General features: G+C 43.2%; 1 protein-coding gene across 14 annotated transcripts in view; it reads right to left on the bottom strand.

Annotated features, from left to right (window-relative positions):
- The window catches only part of LOC118390890 (rap guanine nucleotide exchange factor 6-like), a 136,750-nt gene that overhangs the window by 108,275 nt on the left and 6,813 nt on the right, over nucleotides 1–21,662 (bottom strand). For all 14 annotated transcript variants that reach the window (XM_052457637.1, XM_052457642.1, XM_052457641.1 and 11 more), the window contains exons 2-3: nucleotides 8,622–8,692; nucleotides 6,434–6,490 (exon numbers count right to left, since the gene is read on the bottom strand). In XM_052457637.1, coding sequence (XP_052313597.1) covers nucleotides 6,434–6,490; nucleotides 8,622–8,692 — 128 coding nt within the window. The remainder of the gene's footprint in view (nucleotides 1–6,433; nucleotides 6,491–8,621; nucleotides 8,693–21,662) is intronic.

Raw genomic sequence — 21,662 nt, 5'->3', positions numbered from 1 at the left:
CTATACTCGGCCTTGTCTCAGGGTGGTAAGTTGGTGGTTGCAGATATCCCTCTAGTGGTGTGGGGGCTGTGCTTTGGCAAAGTGGGTGAGGATATATCCTGCCTGTTTGGCACTTTATGCTGCAGTAGTTTGTGTCGAGGGGCTAGGGTCAGTTTATTATATCTGGAGTACTTCTCCTGTCTTATCTGGTGTCTTGTGTGAATTTAAGTATGCCCTCTCTAATTCTCTCTCTCTCGGAGGAGGACCTGAGCCATAGGACCATGCCTCAGGACTACCTGGCGTGATGACTCCTTGCTGTCCCCAGTCCACCTGGCTGTGTTGCTGCTCCAGTTTCAACTGTTCTGCCTGCGGCTATGGAATCCTGACCTGTTCACCGGACGTGCTACCTGTCAAAGACTGCTGTTTTCAACTCTCTAGAGACAGTAAGAGCGATAGAAATACTCTTAATGATCGGCTATGAAAAGCCAACTGACATTTACTCCTGAGGTGCTGACTTGCTGCACCCTCGACAACTACTGTGATTATTATTATTTGACCATGCTGGTCATTTATGAACATTTGAACATCTTGACCATCACAGCCAGAAGAGGACTGGCCCGTCCTCATAGCCTGGTTCCTCTCTAGGTTTCTTCCTAGGTTTTGGCCTTTCTAGGGAGTTTTTCCTAGCCACTGTGCTTCTACACCTGCATTGCTTGCTGTTTAGGGTTTTAGGCTGGGTTTCTGTACAGCGCTGATGTAAGAAGGGCTATATAAATAAATTTGATTTGCAGGTTTACGTGGGCTTTAGTATTTCATAAGGAATCCAGATTCAGAGTACGGTGAGGCCATCTCTGGAGACCTCCCATTCCTCACTTCCCTCATCCCTGACCACTGGCTGCGTCCCCTCCTACTTCAAAACGGCCAGAAACGGTATATGTTCTTTTCCGTTCAAAACAGTTGAGCGTGCCTTCTCTGACCAAATCTCTCGCTATCGCTCTCAGAACCATCTTCTTGACCTTAACCAGTCAGATGGGTGACTCAACCGACTGCTCTCCTCTTCGTCACAGAGGCTCCCCTCACTGCCAAAGCTGACTCTCATCTGTTCTCATCCTCCTACATCTATCCGCTGCCTTCAACACCATGAACCATCAGATCCTCCTCCACCCTCTCAGGGCTGGGCGTCTCAGGCTCTGCACACTCTTGGATTGCATCTTACCTGGCAGGCTGCTCCTTGCAGGTGGCGTGGAGAGAATCTGTGTCTGCACCACGTACTCGCACTACTGGAGCCACCCCCCACCCACGGCTCTGTTAGTAAATCAAATCCCTCGGCTCCGTCATTTCCTCATCTGGTCTATCCTATCATTGCTATGCGGATGACACTCAACTGCTCCCCCCTTCTGGTGACACGCTTCTCTGCGTGCCTGGCAGATGTCTCAGCTTGGGTGTCAGTCCACCACCTTCTGCTCAACCTCGACAAGATGGAGCTGCTCTTCCTCTTGGGGAAGGCCGGCCAGCTCCACGACCTCTCCATCACAGGTGACAATTACGGTGTCCCCCTCCCAGATTGCAAAGAACCTTGGCGTGACCCTGGACAACACCCTGTCGTTCTCTACAAACTTCAAAGTAGTGACTCGCTTCAGCGCTTCACGCTATACTACATACGTAGAGTACGACTGCACACTGCACACTCCGCTGGCTTAAGAGTCGAAGCTACCATCCACTACAAGACCGTGGTCATTACCTACGCAGCAGCAAGAGGAAACTGCTCCTCGCTACCTTCAGGCTATGCTAAAACCCTGCACCCTAATCCGAGCACTCCGTTCTGCCACTTCTGGTCTCTTAGCCCTCACACCCCTACGGGAGGTCAGCTCCCGCTCAGTCCAAGCTTCTCTCAGTCCTGGAACCCCAATGGTGGAACTAGCTTCCCCCTGAAGCTAGGACAGCAGAGACCCGTTCCGAAAACATCTGAAACCCTACCTCTTCATAGAGTATCTTAAATAATCCCACAGCACCGCCCCCATGCAGCCTTTCAAGAACATTCACACATTACTTTTTCCACCCTTACATGTGCTGATTTTACTGATAGCTACTTTGAGGAAAAATGTACTTGCTATGAGTGATATGTGGTTGTCGCACCTAGACATCCTAAGATGAATGCACTAAGTCGCTCTGCATAACAGTGTCTGCTAAATTACCAAATGGTAAAAATGGTGAACAGACAAAACAACGGTAACATGACGAGGAAACCGTGCTCATTAGCCACCCGAGTCACGGTCTGTTCACTCTGCTACCATCTCGAAGACAGAGAGTGTCAGAGACGGTACAAGTGCATCAAAGACGAGACCGAACGACTGAAAAACAGCTTCCATCTCCAGGCCATCAGACTGTTTAAGTCACAGAAAACATGGTAATTCACTACAATGAACATAATCCATTGCACGCCTACTTGTCCAATCTGTGTGCGGCAGACACGGAGAGAAGAGACAGAAGACAAGTGATCGAGAGGAATAGAGAGCAGTTGGTTTGAGTGGTAGCTCTACCTGAAAATACATGATTGCTAGTTGGTATTCAGCAGTCATAAAAGTATGCATTATTTACTTTATAAGTACTACTAATATTGTGATTTTGGCAGACAACATAAGCAGCAGCTCTATATGGATGAAACAATGACTAATAATTAAATAATAAAGTCATCAAATAAAACAAATACACAGCGTCTTCACAAAGTACTCAAACCCCCTTGAGTTCAAGTAACAGACACATCTCAACATCAACTGTTCAGAGGAGAATCAGACCTTCATGGTCCAATTGTTGGAAAGAAACCACAACGAAAGGACACATATAAGAAGAAGAGACTTGCTGGAGCCAAGAAACACAAGCAATAGACATTAGACAGGGAAAAATCTGTCCTTTGGTCTGATGAGTCCAGACTGTGTAAGGGCTTTTCTACCAAGAAAGAAAGAGATGGAGCGCTGCATCAGATGACCTGGTCTCCACAATCCTCCGACCTCAACCAAATTGAGATGGTTGGGATGAGTTGGATTGCAGAGTGAAGGAAAAGCAGCCAACAAGTTTTTAGCACATGTGGGAACTCCTTCAAGACTGTTGGAAAAAGCATTCCATATGTGTTATTTCATAGTTGGTCTTCCCCATTATTCTACAATGTAGATTTTCTTTTTTTTATTATAATTTAAAAACCTTGAATGATTAGGTGTTCTAAAACTTTTGAGCGGTAGTGTATATACAGTGGGGTAAAAAAGTATTTAGTCAGCCACCAATTGTGCATGTTCTCCCACTTAAAAAGATGAGGCCTGTAATTTTCATCATAGGTACACTTCAACTATGACAGACAAAATGAGAGAAAAAAATCCAGAAAAATCACATTGTAGGATTTTTAATGAATTTATTATCAAATAAAGGTGGAAAATACGTATTTGGTCAATAACAAAAGTTTACCTCAATCCTTTGTTATATACCCTTTGTTGGCAATGACAGAGGTCAAACGTTTTCACAAGGTTTTCACACACTGTTGCTGGTATTTTGGCCCATTCCTCCATGCAGATCTCTTCTAGAGCAGTGATGTTTTGGGGCTGTTGTTGGGCAACACGGACTTTCAACTCCCTCCAAAGATTTTATATGGGGTTGAGATCTGGAGACTGGCTAAGCCACTCCAGGACCTTGAAATGCTTCTTACAAAGCCACTCCTTCGTTGCCCGGGCGGTGTGTTTGGGATCATTGTCATGCTGAAAGACTCAGCCACGTTTCATCTTCAATGCCCTTGCTGATGGATGGAGATTTTCACTCAAAATCTTACGATACATGGCCCCATTCATTCTTTCCTTTACACGGATCAGTCGTCCTGGTCCCTTTGCAGAAAAACAGCCCCAAAGCATGATGTTTCCACCCCCATGCTTCACAATAGGTATGGTGTTCTTTGGATTCAACTCAACATTCTTTGTCCTCCAAACACGACGAGTTGAGTTTTTACCAAAAAGTTCTATTTTGGTTTCATCTGACCATATAACATTCTCCCAATCTTCTTCTGGATCATCCAAATGCTCTCTAGCAAACTTCAGAGGGGCCTGGACATGTACTGGCTTAAAGAAGAAGTTACAGGCCTGTGAGGGCCAGAAATCTTGCTTGTTTGTAGGTGACCAAATACTTATTTCCCACCATAATTTGCAAATAAATTCATTAAAATTCCTACAATGTGATTTTCTGGATTTTCTTTCTCATTTTGTCTGTCATAGTTGAAGTGTACCTATGAGGAAAATTACAGACCTCTCTCATCTTTTTAAGTGGGAAGTTGCACAATTGGTGGCTGACTAAATACTTTTTTGCCCCACTGTATGTATATCACATTTACAGAAGTATTCAGACCCTTTTCTCAGTACTTTATTGAAGTACCTTTGCCTCGACTACAGCATCATGTCTTCTTGGGTATGATGCTACAAGCTTGGCACACTTATATTTGTAGAGTTTCTGCCATTATTCTCTGCAGATCCTGTCAAGCTCTGCCAGGTTGGATGGCGAGCGTTGCAGCACAGCACAGCCACAGGTCTCTCCAGAGATCGGGTACATGTCCAGGCTCTGGCTGGCCCACTGAAGGACATTCAGAAACTTGTCCTGAAGCCATTCCTGCGTTTTCTTGGCTGTGTGCCTAGGGTCGTTGTCTTGTTGGAAGGTGAACCGTAGCCCCAGTCTGAGGTCCTGAGCACTCTGGAGCAGGTTTTCATCAAGGACCTCTCTGTACTTTGCTCCGTTCATCTTTCGCTCGATCCTGACTAGTCTCCCAGACCCTGCTCCTGGAAAACAACCCCAAAGCATGATGCTGCCACCACAATGGTGCACCGTAGGGATGGTGCCAGGTTTCTCCTAGGCCAAAGTGATCAATCTTGGTTTCATCAGACCAGGGAATCTTGTTTCTCATGGTCAGAGTCTTAAGGTGCCTTTAGGCAAACTCCAATCAGGCTGTCATGTGCCTTTTACTGAGGAGCGGCTTCCGTCTGGCGTGATTGGGGTAGTGCTGCAGAGATGGGAGAACCTTCCAGAAGGACAACCATCTCCACAAAGGAAATCTAGAGCTCTGTCAGAGTGACCATCGGGTTATTGGTCACCTCCCTGTCAAAGGCCCTTCTCCCCTGATTGCTCAGTTTGGTCAGGTGGCCAGCTCTAGGAAGAGTCTTCTTGGGACCTTCATTGCTGCAGAAATGTTTTGGTACCCTTCCCCAGATCTGTGCCTCGACACAATCCTGTCGTCTCGGAGCTCAATGGACAATTCCTTCGACCTCATGGCTTGGTTTTAGTTCTGACATGCATTGTCAACTGTGGGACATTATTTAGACAGGTATGTGCCTTTCCAAATCATGTCCAATCAATTCAATTTACCATAGTTGGACTCCAATCAAATTGTAGAAACATCTCAAGGATGATCAACGGAAACAGGATGCACCTGTGCTCAATTTCAAGTCTCATAGCAAAGGGTCTGGATAGTTAAGTAAATGACATATTTCCGTATTTCCCAAGTGGCGCAGTGGTCTAAGGCACTACATTGCAGTGCTAGCTGTGCCACTAGAAATTCTAGGTTCGAGTCCAGGCTCTGTTGCAGCCGGCCACGACCGGGTAGACCCACAGGGCGGCGCACAAATGCCCAGCGTCGTCTGGGTTAATGGAAGGTTTGGCCGGCAGGGATGTCCTTGTCCCATCACGCACAAGTGTCTCCTGCGGCGGGCCGGGCGCTGTGCATGCTAACACGATCACCAGGTGTACGGTGTTTTCTTCAAACACATCGGTGCTGCTTGGTTTCCAGGTTAAGTGGGCATTGTGTCAAGTATCAGTGCGCCTTGGCCGAGTTGTGTTTTGATGCACGGCTCTCGACCTTCGCCTCTCCCGAGTCCGCGCGGGAGTTGCAGTTGCAACTGTTATTTTAGACTTTCACAAAAACAAGTAACTCTGAAATGTCAACGGACCACTGAACGTGTAACAAGTGTTTTATTTTCAAAGCCTTTTACATTTAATTCAGCATGTGTCATGTGAATTTCACTTTTTGCGACCTGCGGAAACAACTTTGAAGACAACAACCACAAAATGTAAAATCCTAAAAAGTTGTTACGAAAAACCAGCACCCACAGCTGTGCCCATGCCCAGACTTTTTGGATATAACGTTAAAGGATATGTTAAAGTAAGACCCCTCTGAATGATTCAGAACATGAAGAATCTTATTTGCCTTGGTAAAAAAATCTATTTTATAACAGAAGTGAAACGTCATCACCTGGGCAGAGTGGGTTGACACTACCATCATCAAAACTGTGTACGCAACCAATAAATGCATGTGATGCTGCAGACAAACAGAAAGGGAAAGCAATGTTCTTTAAGAGAAGCAAAGCAGATGTTTAGGTTTTCCTGTGTGTGTGTGTGTGTGTGTGTGTGTGTGTGTGTGTGTGTACACACTTACTAGAACAGGATGTGGTTAGCTTCGTGTCTCTCATACCTGGCTGAGGTACACATCGACCTGCACAACAACAAAACAACATCTTTATTACGACTATGAGTTCATGCATTATCAGTTTCATACATTACCAGTTTTATAGATTATACATTTACACACACGACAGGTTTTTTCTGGGTCAGAAAAGGGGCGTAGGTGTTGGGCATGGCAATGGTCGTGGATCGGCCTGTCAGCACGGCTGAACGTTAGATTGCATTTTAAAGGTCGCCATTGTGGAGGTGTAGATAACTTTCTGCAATTTTAAACCAATTTCCTGCAATTCTGAATTTCTCCATGGAGCTGTGAGACATTTTTGCAGTTTAAAAGCTAATTTCCTCCAATTCTACACATTTTGCCATGGATAACACTGTGTTCTTTTGCTCAAACATAATAATAAAATCAATACTGCTAAATTAATTTGGTTTTGAATTTATTTCTCCCTGACTGTCTAGCTTTTATTTTGGTGATTGTTGATTCTCAAAGATTATATATAAAAGATGTAGGCCTGTTATCATTTCTACATACTTTATATGTGGTTTTAGTCATTTCGATCTACACTGAAATAGTTTTTCCATCCTGACCCCACACCCCCCAAAATAAATGTTTATTTTATTTATTTTATTAAATTCTCTCTCTCCACTGTTTGGACATTAACGACCTGAAAAAACACTTAGCTCAGACACTACTAGTTCATACGTTATCGGTCCATACATATGGTTCCTACATTATCAGCTTTATACATTACACGTTTATGCATCATCAGTTCAGATTAGTTTTGGGGGAAACAAATTCCACTGTTACATATCGGGATATTATTCTTTAACAATATATTGTATCGTTTTGACAATATCACAATATTATTTTGGCACTAGTTGGATGTACTTTAACCTTTGTTCTCCATCTTTTTAAATAAGGAGCCAAATTGTCTTCAGCACATTTCTTTCTATAGACTGATCAAAACTCTCGTCCCTCTCAAGCAGACATATGGTGAGCAACATGTTTGAAAGATCGAATCACAACACATTTGGAAAAAAATCACAGTATCAAATCATAATACATATAGAATCGTAAGAAATCGCAATACATATCTTATCGTGAGTATTTTTGCCTGGTATACCAGCACCACGGTAATACCGCGGTGCCAAACTGTCATGAAACCTATGACACCAACATTTTAGAATACTGTAGTACCATTTCATACGACACTACCAACTTTTTCAGCCCTACCGATCTAAAGAACCTGCTGGCGCCTTTCATTAAATGTTCATAAAGTCAGTTTTGTTTAGATATTCAGTTGAATTTAAGCAACAGCCACTGGTCTATTTTATGCGGATTAGGGCTGAGAAATGCCTGGGACCTCACTATACAATATTATCACAATAATTCGGTGCCGATACGATATGTATTGCGATTTAACACTGTGATTTTATTGCAATTCGATGTTCCAAACACATTACTCACCATATCTGCTAAAGAGGGACAAGAGAGAGCCCTGAAATAAGTAGTTTAAATCGGTCAGAGAAATAAGTGCAGAAAACAAAATGACCTCCCTATTTAAAAAGAAGATGGAGAACAAGCTATGAAAAAAAAGAACGCTGGAGTTGTTGCAGGTACAGCCGACTAGCGGAAAAATAATATTGCGATATTGTCAAGACAATATGTCGTCAGAAACAATATCCCGATATGTAACTGCATCTATTTTCTCTCACTAGTTCAGACACTACCAACTGATCAGTTCATACATGACCACAACCAGACTGACAGCTCTCATATCCGAGTGTTGACTACGTGGAATGGTTGTGGTTAATGTCTCAGAGGTGTATGGCCTGCACGCCGGCCCCAGGGTGCGCAAGTCAACTCTGTCCTATGTATGAACAGGAGATTGGACTGGAAGGGTCATGTGGATGAGTCAGAGACACTAGTTGCAGCTTCCACACCTGGGCCTGTATTCATAATGCCTCTCATCAGAGTAGGAGTGCCGATCTAGAATCAGGTCCCCCGTCCCGACCATGTAGGAATCCCAATCTCATTCATGATGTTTTTAAAAAAGGCCAAACTGGTCCTAGATCAGCGCTCCTACTCTAAGATGTGGTGTAGGCAGCTTTAGCAGGGTGGGTGTTTTGGTGTAATGGTTGGACGGAGAGGTAAATCTGACCTGAGCTGGTGCTCCCTGAGGTGGGACAGGACATCCATGTGGTAGAGGTGACAGTAAACGGTGTGCAGGTCCTGGAGGCGAGATACATTTGTTTTTAAAGGTTCAAAATCAGACATCTCACCTCACCCAGAGGCAAGGAAACACAGGTTGGTTGACAATTGAAACACTTGAAAAATGCAGCTCGGGGTCAACTGTGATTGGTTTGCCAAAAAGGTCTCTACACTAAAGCAGGAACTGGAGATCTAAAAACCTAAATCACTCGTACACTATAGGCCTAATACTTTCAGATATGTACTGAACAACGGCACAAATGTTTGGGCACGCAGGCTCTCAGTCAGGATTGACCAAAGACTCAAAACGCTGGAGGCTTTGTACGGATTACCAAATGACTGTCAATCAACTGTTTTTCCACAGACACACAGAACACACATTCAGCCATCCCATATCAGAGCAGCACAACGCTCTTAAAAAAAGATTAACCTCTGGCTGCTAGGGAATAAATGAACCTTTGTACACTAATTGTGTGTCAACTCGGCACTATGCAAACCAGACCAAGGGCACGAGCGAATGTCCATTTTCCTTGAGGAATTTAGGCCCGTTGTGTAACAGAAAAAAATGTTTCCTATCAAACTGACAAATTTAATCCGGAGCGACAAACACTCACTGACACACAAAGCCCTTAAAAAAACAGACTCCTATCAAACACAGCTGTTCAAACATTAAGAGCAGACAGCCTGAAGAACGCATGTGGAAACTTCCATGCGGCCATATGGTGTGGTAGGACAAGAGGAGCTATTGAGCCTATGGGCAACTAACATTAACAGGTGTGGCACATTCTCTCAGTGACTTCCGCCAAGCGCGTGCGAGCGAGCGAGCGCACACACACACACACACACACACCAATGTGTGTGGCAGCAAAACAGCAAGTGCTAGTTAGCGGAGACTGCTCAGGGACAAATTCATTGAAAATATTAAACCTCTGGGTATTGTCTTTGTGGACATCCTAGGGTATTTGCTGAGCGAATCATGGTGTACCGTACTCAGATGTGTGTAATACACCTGGGATGATAAACCGAAAAATATCAGACACAGACCATACCGATCACTTATCGCAGGCATTTTGCTAATATAGGTGATTGTTAAATGGGACAATTGATGGCTACAACCATTACAGTTGTAGTCGTAGTTTAAAGGATGACAAAAAAAAAAAGAAAATGTCATAAACATGTCATTTTACTCATCATTATCACAGCAATTCGGGCAATTTATCACAATAGGGACTTTTGCCCATTAGCTCTACCGTGGACACAAAATAATTTCTCAGTGTTGAATAGACAGATCCTGCAGAAAACGGACAAGAGTGAGTAAAAAGGAAAACACAAGACAATGCTGGAATGTGGCACAGGAGACTGTAATAAATACAGAGAGGGGTAGAAGTGTGTGTGTGTGTGTGTGTGTGTGTGTGTGTGTGTGTGTGTGTGTGTGTGTGTGTGTGTGTGTGTGTGTGTGTGTGTGTGTGTGTGTGTGTGTGTGTGTGTGTGTGTGTGTGTACAGCATAGGCCTCCTGTACGTGTGCGTGGGGTTTAACCATGAATAACAACGCATCAGAGCCATGGCCGGCTGGGCTCATCAGTATTAGCCTATACTTCCGTTAACACTTCCTGGGAGAGCTCATCTGGCCTGAAAACCAGAGGCCAGTCAGGATTTGCTGATAGAAACCCTCTGACTGTCAGTCACTCGAAACTCCTTCCTTCTACTTCAAACAAAGGGAGAATCAGGAAGAACAGGTGGAAGGAGTCCACCTAGAGCAGGGGTAGGCAACTAGATTCAAGGGCGGGCCAATTTTAGTCGGAGCAGATGGTCGGGGGGGGAAGGAATATCATTATTTGTACACAACAAATTGACCACAACTATGCCCAACTATTTTCTATACAGTAACAGTTAAAAGTTTGGACACCTACTCATTCAAGGGTTTTTCTTTATTTTTACTATTTTCTACATTGTAGAATAATAGTGAAGACATCGAAACTATGAAATAACATATGGAGTCATGTAGTAACCAAAAAAAGTGTTAAACAGAATATATTTTATATTTGAGATTCTTCAAAGTAGCCACCCTTTGCCTTGATGACAGCTTTGCACACTCTTGGCATTATCTCAACCAGCTTCATTAGGAAGTAACCTGGAATGCATTTCAATTAACAGGTGTGCCTTGTTAAAATTTAATTTGTAGAATTTCTTTCCTTCTTAATGCGTTTGAGCTAATCAGTTGTGTTGTAACAAGGTAGGGGTGGTATACAGAAGATAGCCATATTTGGTAAAATACCAAGGATATAATATGGCAAGAACAGCTCCAATAAGCAAAGAGAAATGACAGTCCATCATTATTTTAAGACATGTTTCTTCAAGTGCAGTCGCAAAAACCATCAAGCGCTATGATGACACTGGCTCTCATGAGGACCGCCACAGGAAAGGAAAACCAATAGTTAACTCTAATGAACTTATCCTCTGCTGCAGAGTTAACTGCACTTCAGATTGCAGTCCAAATAAATGCTTCAGAGTTCAACAGACACATCTCAATATCAACTGTTCAGAGAAGACAGTGTGAATTATGCATTCATGGTCGAATTGCTGCAAAGAAACCACTACTAAAGGACACTAATAAGATGAAGAGACTTGCTTGGGCCAAGAAACACAAGCAATTGCCATTAGACTGGTGGAAATCTGTCCTTTGTTCTGATGAGTACAAATTTGAGATTTTTGGTTCCAACCTGTGTCTTTGTGAGAGGCAGGGAAGGCGAATGGATGACCTCTGCATGTGTGGTTCCCACCGTGAAGCAAGGAGGTGGTGGTGTGATGGTGCTTTGCTGGTGACACTGTCTGTGATTTATTTAGAATTCAAGGCACACCTAACCAGCATGGCTACCACAGCATTCTGCAGCGATACGCCATCCCATCTGGTTTGCGTTTAGTGGGACTATGACCCAAAACAATGACCCAAAACACACCTCCAGGCTGTGTAAGGGCTATTTGACAAAGAAAGAGTGATGGAATTCTGTATCAGATGTCCTGGCATCCACAATCACCCGACCTCAACCCAATTGAGATGGTTATGGGATGAGTTGGACCGTAGAGTGAAGAAAAGTGCTCAGCATATGTGGGAACTCCTTCAAGACTGTTGGAAAAGCATTCCTCATGAAGCTCGTTGAGAGAATGCCAAGAGTGTGCATCAAGGAAAAGAGTGGCTACTTTGAAGAATCACAAATATAAGAAAAACCCTTGAATGAGTAGGTGTGTCCAAACTTTTGACTGGTAGTGTATGTAATATATATTTTTTAACTCAAAACTGGTGGGTAAAAAATAATAAAGTTGCGGGCCGGTTTTGGCCTGTTACCGACCCCTGACCTACAGTGTGACTGAGCCCCACACTCCTCCTGATAGTCTGTACATGGAGTAGACTGGACACAAGTCTGTCATCAACTCAGTCATAGTCTGGATAGAAAAATACTTATTCCGGACAGGGCTGTACTTGGCTATTCTTTAGAAGTTGGGCTAGGCCTATTTCCTGACCATGTGACCTGACCAGTGAAAAACCCCTGGCCTATATTATCTAGTAAGATCTGTGTTCCTTATGAGGGTCTTGTTCAAGGAAACTGCTAGGAGGGGTTACCGGTCTTCCTCCTATAACCCTTATGATCAGAGACTTACAGGCAAGCCTGTATTTTTATAGACTATATTACCTCATGTTGAAAAGTAGACCTCTTCATCCATCGGCTTTAAAACACAAGCACCACTGAATTGGATTGGGAGAAGATGCCAAATGACGACCTGAAAACGCACACCACGGTACAATTCATTCGCAGCACTGTCTGCATGAAATAGCCCTAGGCCTGCCCCACTTATAGCTAGGAAGAAAACTACAATTCTTGAAAACACTGGCAGCAACATACTGCACACCGACGTCTTCGAGCTACTAAAACCGTATCGACTTTCCCTCAGAGCTAACTGGGTTCGCGAGAGCAGCTTCTGCTGTGGCAAGCACTATTCTTTCTGAGGCCAGAGGAGTTGGCCGGGTGAGCGCAGCGGTTGAGTTCCAAATTGGACCCTATTCCCTATGTAAGAAACTACTTTTTAACAGGGCCCATAGGGATCTGGTCAAAAGTAGTGCACTACATAGGGAATGGGGTGCCATTTGGAACACAACCAGTGAGTGCAGTATGGGGCCGGCCAGGCCAGGACCCAGAGGTGACTGAGGCCAGTAGTGTGTTCAGGTCATGCCAGACAGACCCCTGTCCCCTACAGTCAATGTGTCCCACATGACCTGGGGCAGGGGTAGGGGTCCACTCAATATGCAGGCGCCGCTTGGAGCTTCCTCTCGCTGGGGGGCAAGGCCAGGCCAATGGTCGCCTAAATTTAAAACACTGATGTCGATAGGCTTAGGTCTACAACTTGCCTCCTTTCCAGAGTCCATCCCACCTCCCCTCATTCATGGCAACAAAAAAACAACTCTGCTCCCCTTCAATCATTGATCAGACTGAAACTGATCATCAATAGCCCCAGACAGGATGTCAGAATCACCAGCGTGAACCTCTTCAATAAAATTGTCTGTCTCTCCCATGGAGTGCTGTAACTCAATCACAGTCACAGTCCGGCTCTGCTGCACTGACAAGGCTGCTTTGCAGGGTGAGGGGGTTAATTATGTTTCAATTAGCCAAATCTAAATAAATTCATGAAATAGACTAATTCTGTAGGCTATTTAAATGCAATTCACCCCCACCCTGCTTCTTTGACTTTAATTGTGTTGGTGTCGGGGGGGGAGAAGCACTCTAGAATGACCTTTGACCGATCGTCTCCCTAGAGGTTCACAAAGTGGCCTGACCCCATCTGTGATGTGACATCATCACAGTGTTGAACCATCCATTAAAACACACCACCAGCTAACTACAGAAGAGCGTATCACTTAAACTGTACATACGATCATCTGAACTGTCAAAACATACTCTCTTCCAACATGTCAGTTTACACTAAATCAAATGTACAATGATAACAATATAAAATTGTTCTTCATTTCACATAGGCCTATATGCTTGACAAAAATGATGCCGTAAAAGATTAGGATTGCCTATTTCATTATATATCAGTCAAAGTGGGCCTAAACATAAAACACAAGAAGCTGCTAAAGGACAGCAGCAGTCTTGCAAGTGGGATAATGTAATTGAACAGCAAATGTAAGCAATGTCCTTTTGTTTATATGTGTAGAACAAAGTGACATGCAGGTACAGTGTTGCTGCCACCTTCTGGCACATAGGCTGCCTGCTGCTCAGGTGACCGACCCTGTGCAATAATTACACAAGTAAGCTCTTTCTCTCTACAGAAGCACAGTCCTGTATGTAGACGAGAGTTCAAATTGTCTTTCAAGCCTACATAAAAATGTACAGTATGTAGACCTTACAGAGGAGGGCATTGTACAAAACACCACAGCACAGCCATTCAGGCTGCAGGATAAACATCCTCCTGGACATTTCCATAGACTTCTATCAACAGTAAAAGAATAACACATCTGAAGACTTCACACATTCACTGCAATTCACCCCGGTATCTTAAAACATACCGGGAAAACAGCAGACTCTTTATACCTCATTTCATAATACACACATTATTTGAGGCTTGGAGTACGCCCAGGCAGAAGCGAGCGTAGGCTGAGGCAGTGAATTAGAGGCCTGTGGACTCGGAGGCAACATGTGACAGCTTCACTGTATTGTAGGGCCAACTGAAAGAGATCTACGCACCCATTCAGGCATTTAAGCATTTCAGATCAAGACTCTAAAACCAGGGAGGATATAGCGGCACTATGCTACAAATCTCCTTACTTGACATTAAGGCTTAACTTCTGTGAGAAAAAAATGTTGTTTCCATTAGCGGTTTGACATGCAGGCCTGTAAGGTCAGATATGACCAACGGTCTTAAGCAGAATAAAACCAGAAAGCAGCAAAGTGCTCGAGTAAATCCTCTCTCCTGTTAGCGCTTTATCAAGGAGTCCCGAGTGGCGCAGCGGTCTAAGGTACTGCCTCTCAGTGCTAGAGGAGTCACTGCAGACCCTGTTTTGATTCCAGGCTGTATCACAACCGGTCCGTGATTAGGAGTCCCATAGGGCGGCGCACAATTGGCCCAGCGTCGTCCGGGTAAAAATACTTAAGTAGTATCTGTACTGTACATAATTGACAACTTTTGGATTACTACATTCCTAAAGAAAATAATCTACTTTTTACATTTTCCCTGACACTCAAAAGTACTCGTTACATTTTGAATGCTTAGCAGGACATGAAAATTGTCCAATTCACAGAATTAAAAGAGAACATCCCGGGTCATCCATACCGAGTGATCTGGCAGACTCACTAAAAAACAAATGCATCATTTGTAAATTATGTCTGAGTGTTGGAGTGTGCCCTCGACTATCCGTAAATGTAAAATATACAAATACATTTTTTTTTTTTAAAGACTATTTTGTTGTTTGGATTGCCTAATAGAAGTATATTTATATTTTTGCAATTACATTTACTTTTGATACTTAAGTATATTTAAAAGCAAGTAGTATTTTACTGGGTGACTTTCACTTGAGTCAGTTTCAAATAACGCATCTTCACTTTACTCAAGTATGACGATTGGGTACTTTTTCCACCACTGCAGTATGGCGCTTTTAGAAGGGGGCAGTCAGGTTCCTTTGCCCCCAAAGTCGATACTTTCAACGCGGTTGATCCCTTACGGAATAAAAAAATAAAAGTGGGTCTTTAGTGAAATCCTTAAAAGCCTGTGGGGGGAAAAAACAAGAAGTTTATAGAAAGGGTAGTAATGGGGCATCATGGGAAAAGGTAGAGTGCTACTGTACCACCACCACACTACAGTACAGCTGTCATCTATCCACCAGCCCCTGTGCCAGACAAGACAGCCAAAAGCTCGACTGGAAAACACAAATCCTGACGTTGGAAGAAAATGTTCCATTATGTAATCTTAACTAATTCGCAGAGATTGACATTTCAGACATAACGAGGGCTGAAGAGAACAGCAAAGTTATGACAGCAACTTGGGATGTCAAACTCCAAGTCATAATCCAAGGGCTACGGTCGTTTTCTCTCTATCCATAAGCCTGGAAGACACCTTATGGGAGTAGCAAAAAGTGGTTCAACGTCAAAAAAAAAGCAGAAGTGAGAGAGAGAGCAGAAGTGCTGAGCTCACTTTGGTGAGGCTGTAGTCTCTCTGCTGCCAGCCCGAAAATAAGTGTTTAAGGGTGGGCGGCTGGGCTTACAGTGTCTTCACAAAGTACTCACACCCCTAGACTTTTTCCACATTTTGTTATGTTAGAGTACGCATTTAAAATGGCTTACATTCAGATGTTGCGTCACTGGCCTAGACAAAGTACCAAAATGTCAAAAGTGGAATTAAGTTCTTTGAAATGTTTACAAATGAATACAAAATCAAATCGCTGAAAAGGTGTTGAGTCAATAAGTATTCAAACCCTTTCGTTATGGCAAGCCAAAGTAAGTTCAGGAGTAAAAATTAGCTTAACAAATCACATAATAAATTGCATGGTCTCACTCTGTGCGCAATAAAAATGAATTTTGAATGACTACCTCATCTCTGAGCACCACACATGCAATTATCTGTAAGGTCCCTCAGTCGAGCAGTCGATTTCTGACACAGATTCAACCAATGACCAATGACCAGGGAGGTTTTCCAATGCTTTGCAATGAAGGGCACTTATTGGGATGGTTAAAAAAAAAAAAAAATTAAAAAGAGACATTGAATATCTCTTTGAATATGGTGATGTTATTAATTACACTTTGGATGGTCTATCAATACACCCAGTCACTACAAAGATAGAGGCGTCCTTCCCGGAGATGGTGTAATGTAAAACAGTTACAGAGTATAATGGCTGTGATAGGAGGAAAAATGAGAACAGGTCAACAACATTGTAGTTACTCCACAAGACTAACCTAAATGACAGAGTGAAAAGGAGGAGGCCTGTACGGAATAAAAATAGTTTTAAAAATGCATCCTGTTCGCAACAAGACACTAAAGTAAAACGGCAAAAAAAAAATGTGGCAAATAAATGTACTGAATATAAAGTGTTATGTTTGGGGCAAATCCAACACATCACTGAGTACCACTGACATTTTCAAGAATGGTAGTGACTGCATCGTGGTATGGATATGCTTGATATCGGCAAGGACTAGGGAGTTTTTTAGGATAAAAAGAAGAGGAATAGAGCTAAGCACAGGCAAAAATCCTACAGGAAAACCTGGTTGAGCAGGACAATAACCTAAAACACAAGGACAAATATACACTGGAGTAGCTTCCCAAGACAACATACAACATTCAAATGTTCCTGCGTGGCCTAGTTAAAGTTTTGACTTTAAAAAATATATATTTTTTAAAACGGCTTGAAAATCTATGCCAAGAAAATGGCTGTCGAGCAATGATCAACAACCAACTTGACAGAGCTTGACTAATATGGTAAAGAATAATGTGCAAATATTGTAGTCCAGGTATGTATGGTCTTAGAGAAGTACGCAGGAAGACTCACTCATAGCTGTAATCACTGGCAGAGGTCATTCTAACATGTATTGACTCAGGGGGTGTGAATACTCACGTAAATTCGATATGTCTGGGGTATTGTGATTATATACCCCCCCCCGTCATTATGTGTAGATTGGTGAGAGAGAAAAAAAACAATTTAATAAAAAAGGTTCAAATTCAGGCTGTAACAACATAAATGTGGAATATGTCAAGGGGTATGAACACTTTCTGAAGGCATACAATACTGTAGCTAGCTACATAGATCGGACGGAGGAAAACTGCAGGTTCTGTGAGGCTGTGGCCTACATGCTTTCACTTGTTTGAGACCACAGGCTGCCTGCAAGGCCTAGCTAGGTGTTTCACTTGAAGACAAATACGCTTCTGTTAAAACATTTAGTCAATAAGTCAAGTACAATAACATTTATCCAGACAACTGTGTGGCTGGTGGATATTAAATACACAGAAAAGGACACTTTTTAAACAGGGAACGGGAGATACCTAGTCAATTGCACAACTGAATAAATTCAACTGGTATGAGTCTTCCACATTTAACCCAACCCCTCTGAATCAGAGAGGTGTGGGGGACTGCCTTAAAAAAAAATTAAAACAACGTCATCGGCATCCGGGGAGGAGGTGGTTAAACTGCCTTGCCGGCTCGGAAATACAGACCAGCGAGCTTTCAGTTACTGGCCCAACGCTCTTAACGGCTAGGCTACCTGCCGCCCTAATAAACTCCAGTGATATTATAAAAAGGGACGTCACAATAGGGATTAGCCCAAATTTAAAGAAGAGCCCTCAACCACACCCCCCGGTTTGAATACATTTGCATGGGAAATAAGATGGTATGTTGACTGAACATGGCTCCCGTGATGGTGACAACAGTGTCACTTATCACCTTGGCAGCACAAACAAGTCGGTAGCCCTGGGGGAATGGCATCTTATCAGGGGGACATAACAGCATTTGGTGTACTGGGAAGGAAGACTCAGAACAACATGTTGTACTTCCAGTGCCTCGATCGCTTGCTGTTTACTCTTTTGATCAAAGTCCCAAGCAATACATTCTCTGTGCAGAAGTTCAAGCGCTGAGAATTCCGGAATTGTGATCTTGACACATTGTTACTACTAACATGATAATTGGCCTAGGGTGGTGACGGTTAGAACACAAGGCCCCTTGAAATCGGAATTGTTCATATTTCTTAACTAAACAAGGGCAAACAAACTATACTGAGCAAAAACAAACGCAACAATTTCAAAGATTTTACAGTTCATATAAGGAAATCAGTCAATTGAAATGAATTAATTAGGCCCTAATCTATGGATTTCACATGACTGGACAAGTGTACAGCCATGGGTGGGCCTGGAAGGGTATAGGCCCACCCACAGGAATGTATCAGAGGCACAGATCTGGGGAAGGGTACCAAAACATTTCTGCAGCATTGAAGGTCAGCAAGAACACAATGGCCTCCATCATTCTTAAATGGAAGAAGATTGGAAACCACCATGACTCTTCCTAGAGCTGGTCACCTGGCAAAAATGAGCAAGCGAGGGAAAGGGCGAGGTGACCAATAACCAGATGGTCAATCAGACAGAGCTCTAGATTTCCTTGGTGGTGTTTTTTTATTTATTTAGGTTTAGGCAATAGATTTGTCACTCAAATATCACATGAATACCCATTAGAAATGGCAAAAAGTATAGAATAGCAACAAAATTGGCTTTAAACTGCTAAATGTTCTTTGCACCCCATGACAAAGTATGTAGAATTTTATGAAATAAGCTTTAAAACCTACAGAATTCTCTCATGAACAGTACTTGTGCCCAAATGTTCCCCAATGCTGGAAGGGGGGGCTCCCAAGTGAAAGTTTGGGAACCCCTGTTCTACACTATACATTGCTTGTTTTGTCATAAACTGAAATTTGGCAAACTATTCGAATTTTAGCAATCAGGAAGTGCTGGAGCGATTTCTGCATATTGCACATTTAATGTTGTTGAAACATCATAGCTCTTTTGTCATGTCTATCGCATAGACATATGTATTTATCATTGTCGTTACACTTTTTTTTTTCCAATTTGTCTCAGATGACCCAGACTGTTTAATTCCTGACCACGTCAGTAGTGGTTCACCTAATGAGAAGAAGAGCTGGCTGCATGCCTGTGTCACAAATCGTGGACAGATGTGTCATGCTTGGTGACATCACTGACATTGCAACCGGCGTCAGAAATACATCCAGGGGCCAACCTCTACAGAGGAAGCATCTCCCATGTCATATTTTCCAAGTTGCAGAAATGTCTACACATACAGCAAAGCAAGGGAGAACCATCAGAAATAAATCATTATGCCGATTTTGTTCCAAAACGTATCTGTTGCAAAACTGTTTACTCCAAACGGAAAACACAAACAAGAGTTTCTATTGGAAAAATTCAGATAGGTCCCTCACCATTTTAGTTTCTCCATTTGCTTCTTAAATGGTAAACGGTTTCTGTAATGAATAGACCCTGGTCTAGTGAGGGTAAAAAAAAAAAACTTAAAAAACAAAACACACTGAGGCGAGACTGAGCTTTGGCTTCTTCCTGTCCAACATGCAGGATGCAGTACAGGAGGGAGATGTTGAGGTTATACATTGTAGCTCGGTGGTTCTACAATGCCTATGGTCATAGCCAATATCCCCACTAGCTGGCTACTAGACAAACAATATAACAGTTGGCCCTAAAGCTTTTTGTAGAGAGCCAAGAAAAGCAATTACTGCATGTATCAGTGATGGACACGGGCTAGAATGTGGACCAATACTTTTACAGCAATACAGCTCGCTACAAATACAATAGCCCAACTTCTTGCACAACACATAAGGTTGTCACTTGGTCAAATGATAAATAATACTATATACACCAAATAAATAAGCACGCAACCCTGCGGGGCCACCATGTTGAGGATCAGCGTGGCAGGTGCATGTTGCCAACCCTTACCACCTGGAGGCGGCCCGTCAGGAAGTCCAGGATACAGTTGCAGAGGGAGGTGTTTAGTCCCAGGGTCCTTAGCTTAGTGAGGGCACTATGGTGTTGAAAGCTGAGCTGTCGTCAACTAACAGCATTCTCACGTGTTCCTTTGTCCAGGTGGGAAAAGGCACTGTGGAGTGCAATGGAGATTGTGTCCTCTATGGATCTTTTGGGGCGGTATGTAAATTGTACTATGTCTAGGGTTTCTTGGATGATGGTGTTGATGTGAGCCATGACCAGACTTTCAAAGCACTTCATGGCTACAGGCGTGAGTGCTACAAGCAGTAGTTATTTAGGCAGGTTACCTTCGTTTCCTTGGGCAAAGGGACTATGGTGGTCTGCTTGAAACGTAGGAATTACACACTGGGTAAGTTGGTCAGCACATGCTCAGAGTACGCGTCCTGGTAATCCGTCTGGCCATGCGGTCTTGTGAATGTTGAGCTGTTTAAAGGTCTTACGCACAATCACAGTCATCCAGTACAGCTGGTGCTCTCATGCATGGTTCAGTGTTGCTTGCCTCGAAGCGAGCATAGAAGGCATTTAGCTTGTCTGGTAGGCTAGCATCACTGGGCACTTACTGCTTGAGTTATTGCTTGTAAGCAGGAATCAGGAGGATAGAATTATGTTCAGATTATCCAAATGAAGGGTGAGGGAGAGCTTTGTACGCATCTCTATGAACACATGACATGCTAATAGGAATTAGGTAAAACAGATTTCAGTTTTTCTGCATTCAAGTCCCCAGCTACTTGGAGCACTGCTTCTGGGTGAGCATTCTCATTTGCTTATGGCCTTATATAGCTTGTTGAATGCAGTCTAAGAGCCTGATTCGGTTTGTGGTGGTAAATAGACAGCTACGAAAAATAGATGAAAACTACCTCAGGTGAGCAAAATCGGGACTTGCTTAAATATTAAAGATTGTGGACTGCTGTTGTTGACAAATAGACAGACCACCACCCCTCGTCTTACCAGAGGTTGCTGTTTTGTCTTGCCGATGCATGAGAAACCCAGCCAACTGTATATTATCCATGTCCTTGATCAGCCACCACTCGGTGAAACATAAGATATTAGTCATTAAATGTCCCGTTGGAAGGATAGTCTCGAACGGAGCTCATCCATTTTATTCTCCAGTGATTACCATGGGGCGGCAGGGTAGCCTAGTGGTTAGAGCGTTGGACTAGTAACCGGAAGGTTACAAATCTGTCGTTCTGCCCCTGAACAAGGCAGTTCACCCACTATTCCTAGGCCATCATTGAAAATAAGAATTTGTTCTTAACTGACTTGCCTAGGTCAAATACAAATATACTGGTGAACGTGCAAAGGTGGATTATCTACTCGCTGTTGAATTCTCACCAAGCACCTGAATCTGCACACCTGTATCGGTACCTCCCCTTCATGCAAATGACAGGATTTGGGCCTCATCTGGGAGGAGCCGTACATTTTTTGCCCTCTGATTCGTTAAAGACAAAAAATCTTCAT

Source organism: Oncorhynchus keta, chromosome 12, assembly GCF_023373465.1.
Source record: "Oncorhynchus keta strain PuntledgeMale-10-30-2019 chromosome 12, Oket_V2, whole genome shotgun sequence".
In the NCBI taxonomy this organism is placed as follows: Eukaryota; Metazoa; Chordata; class Actinopteri; order Salmoniformes; family Salmonidae; genus Oncorhynchus; species Oncorhynchus keta.
Note: the sequence above shows the minus strand (reverse complement) of the source record. Positions and strands in the feature narration are given on the sequence as shown.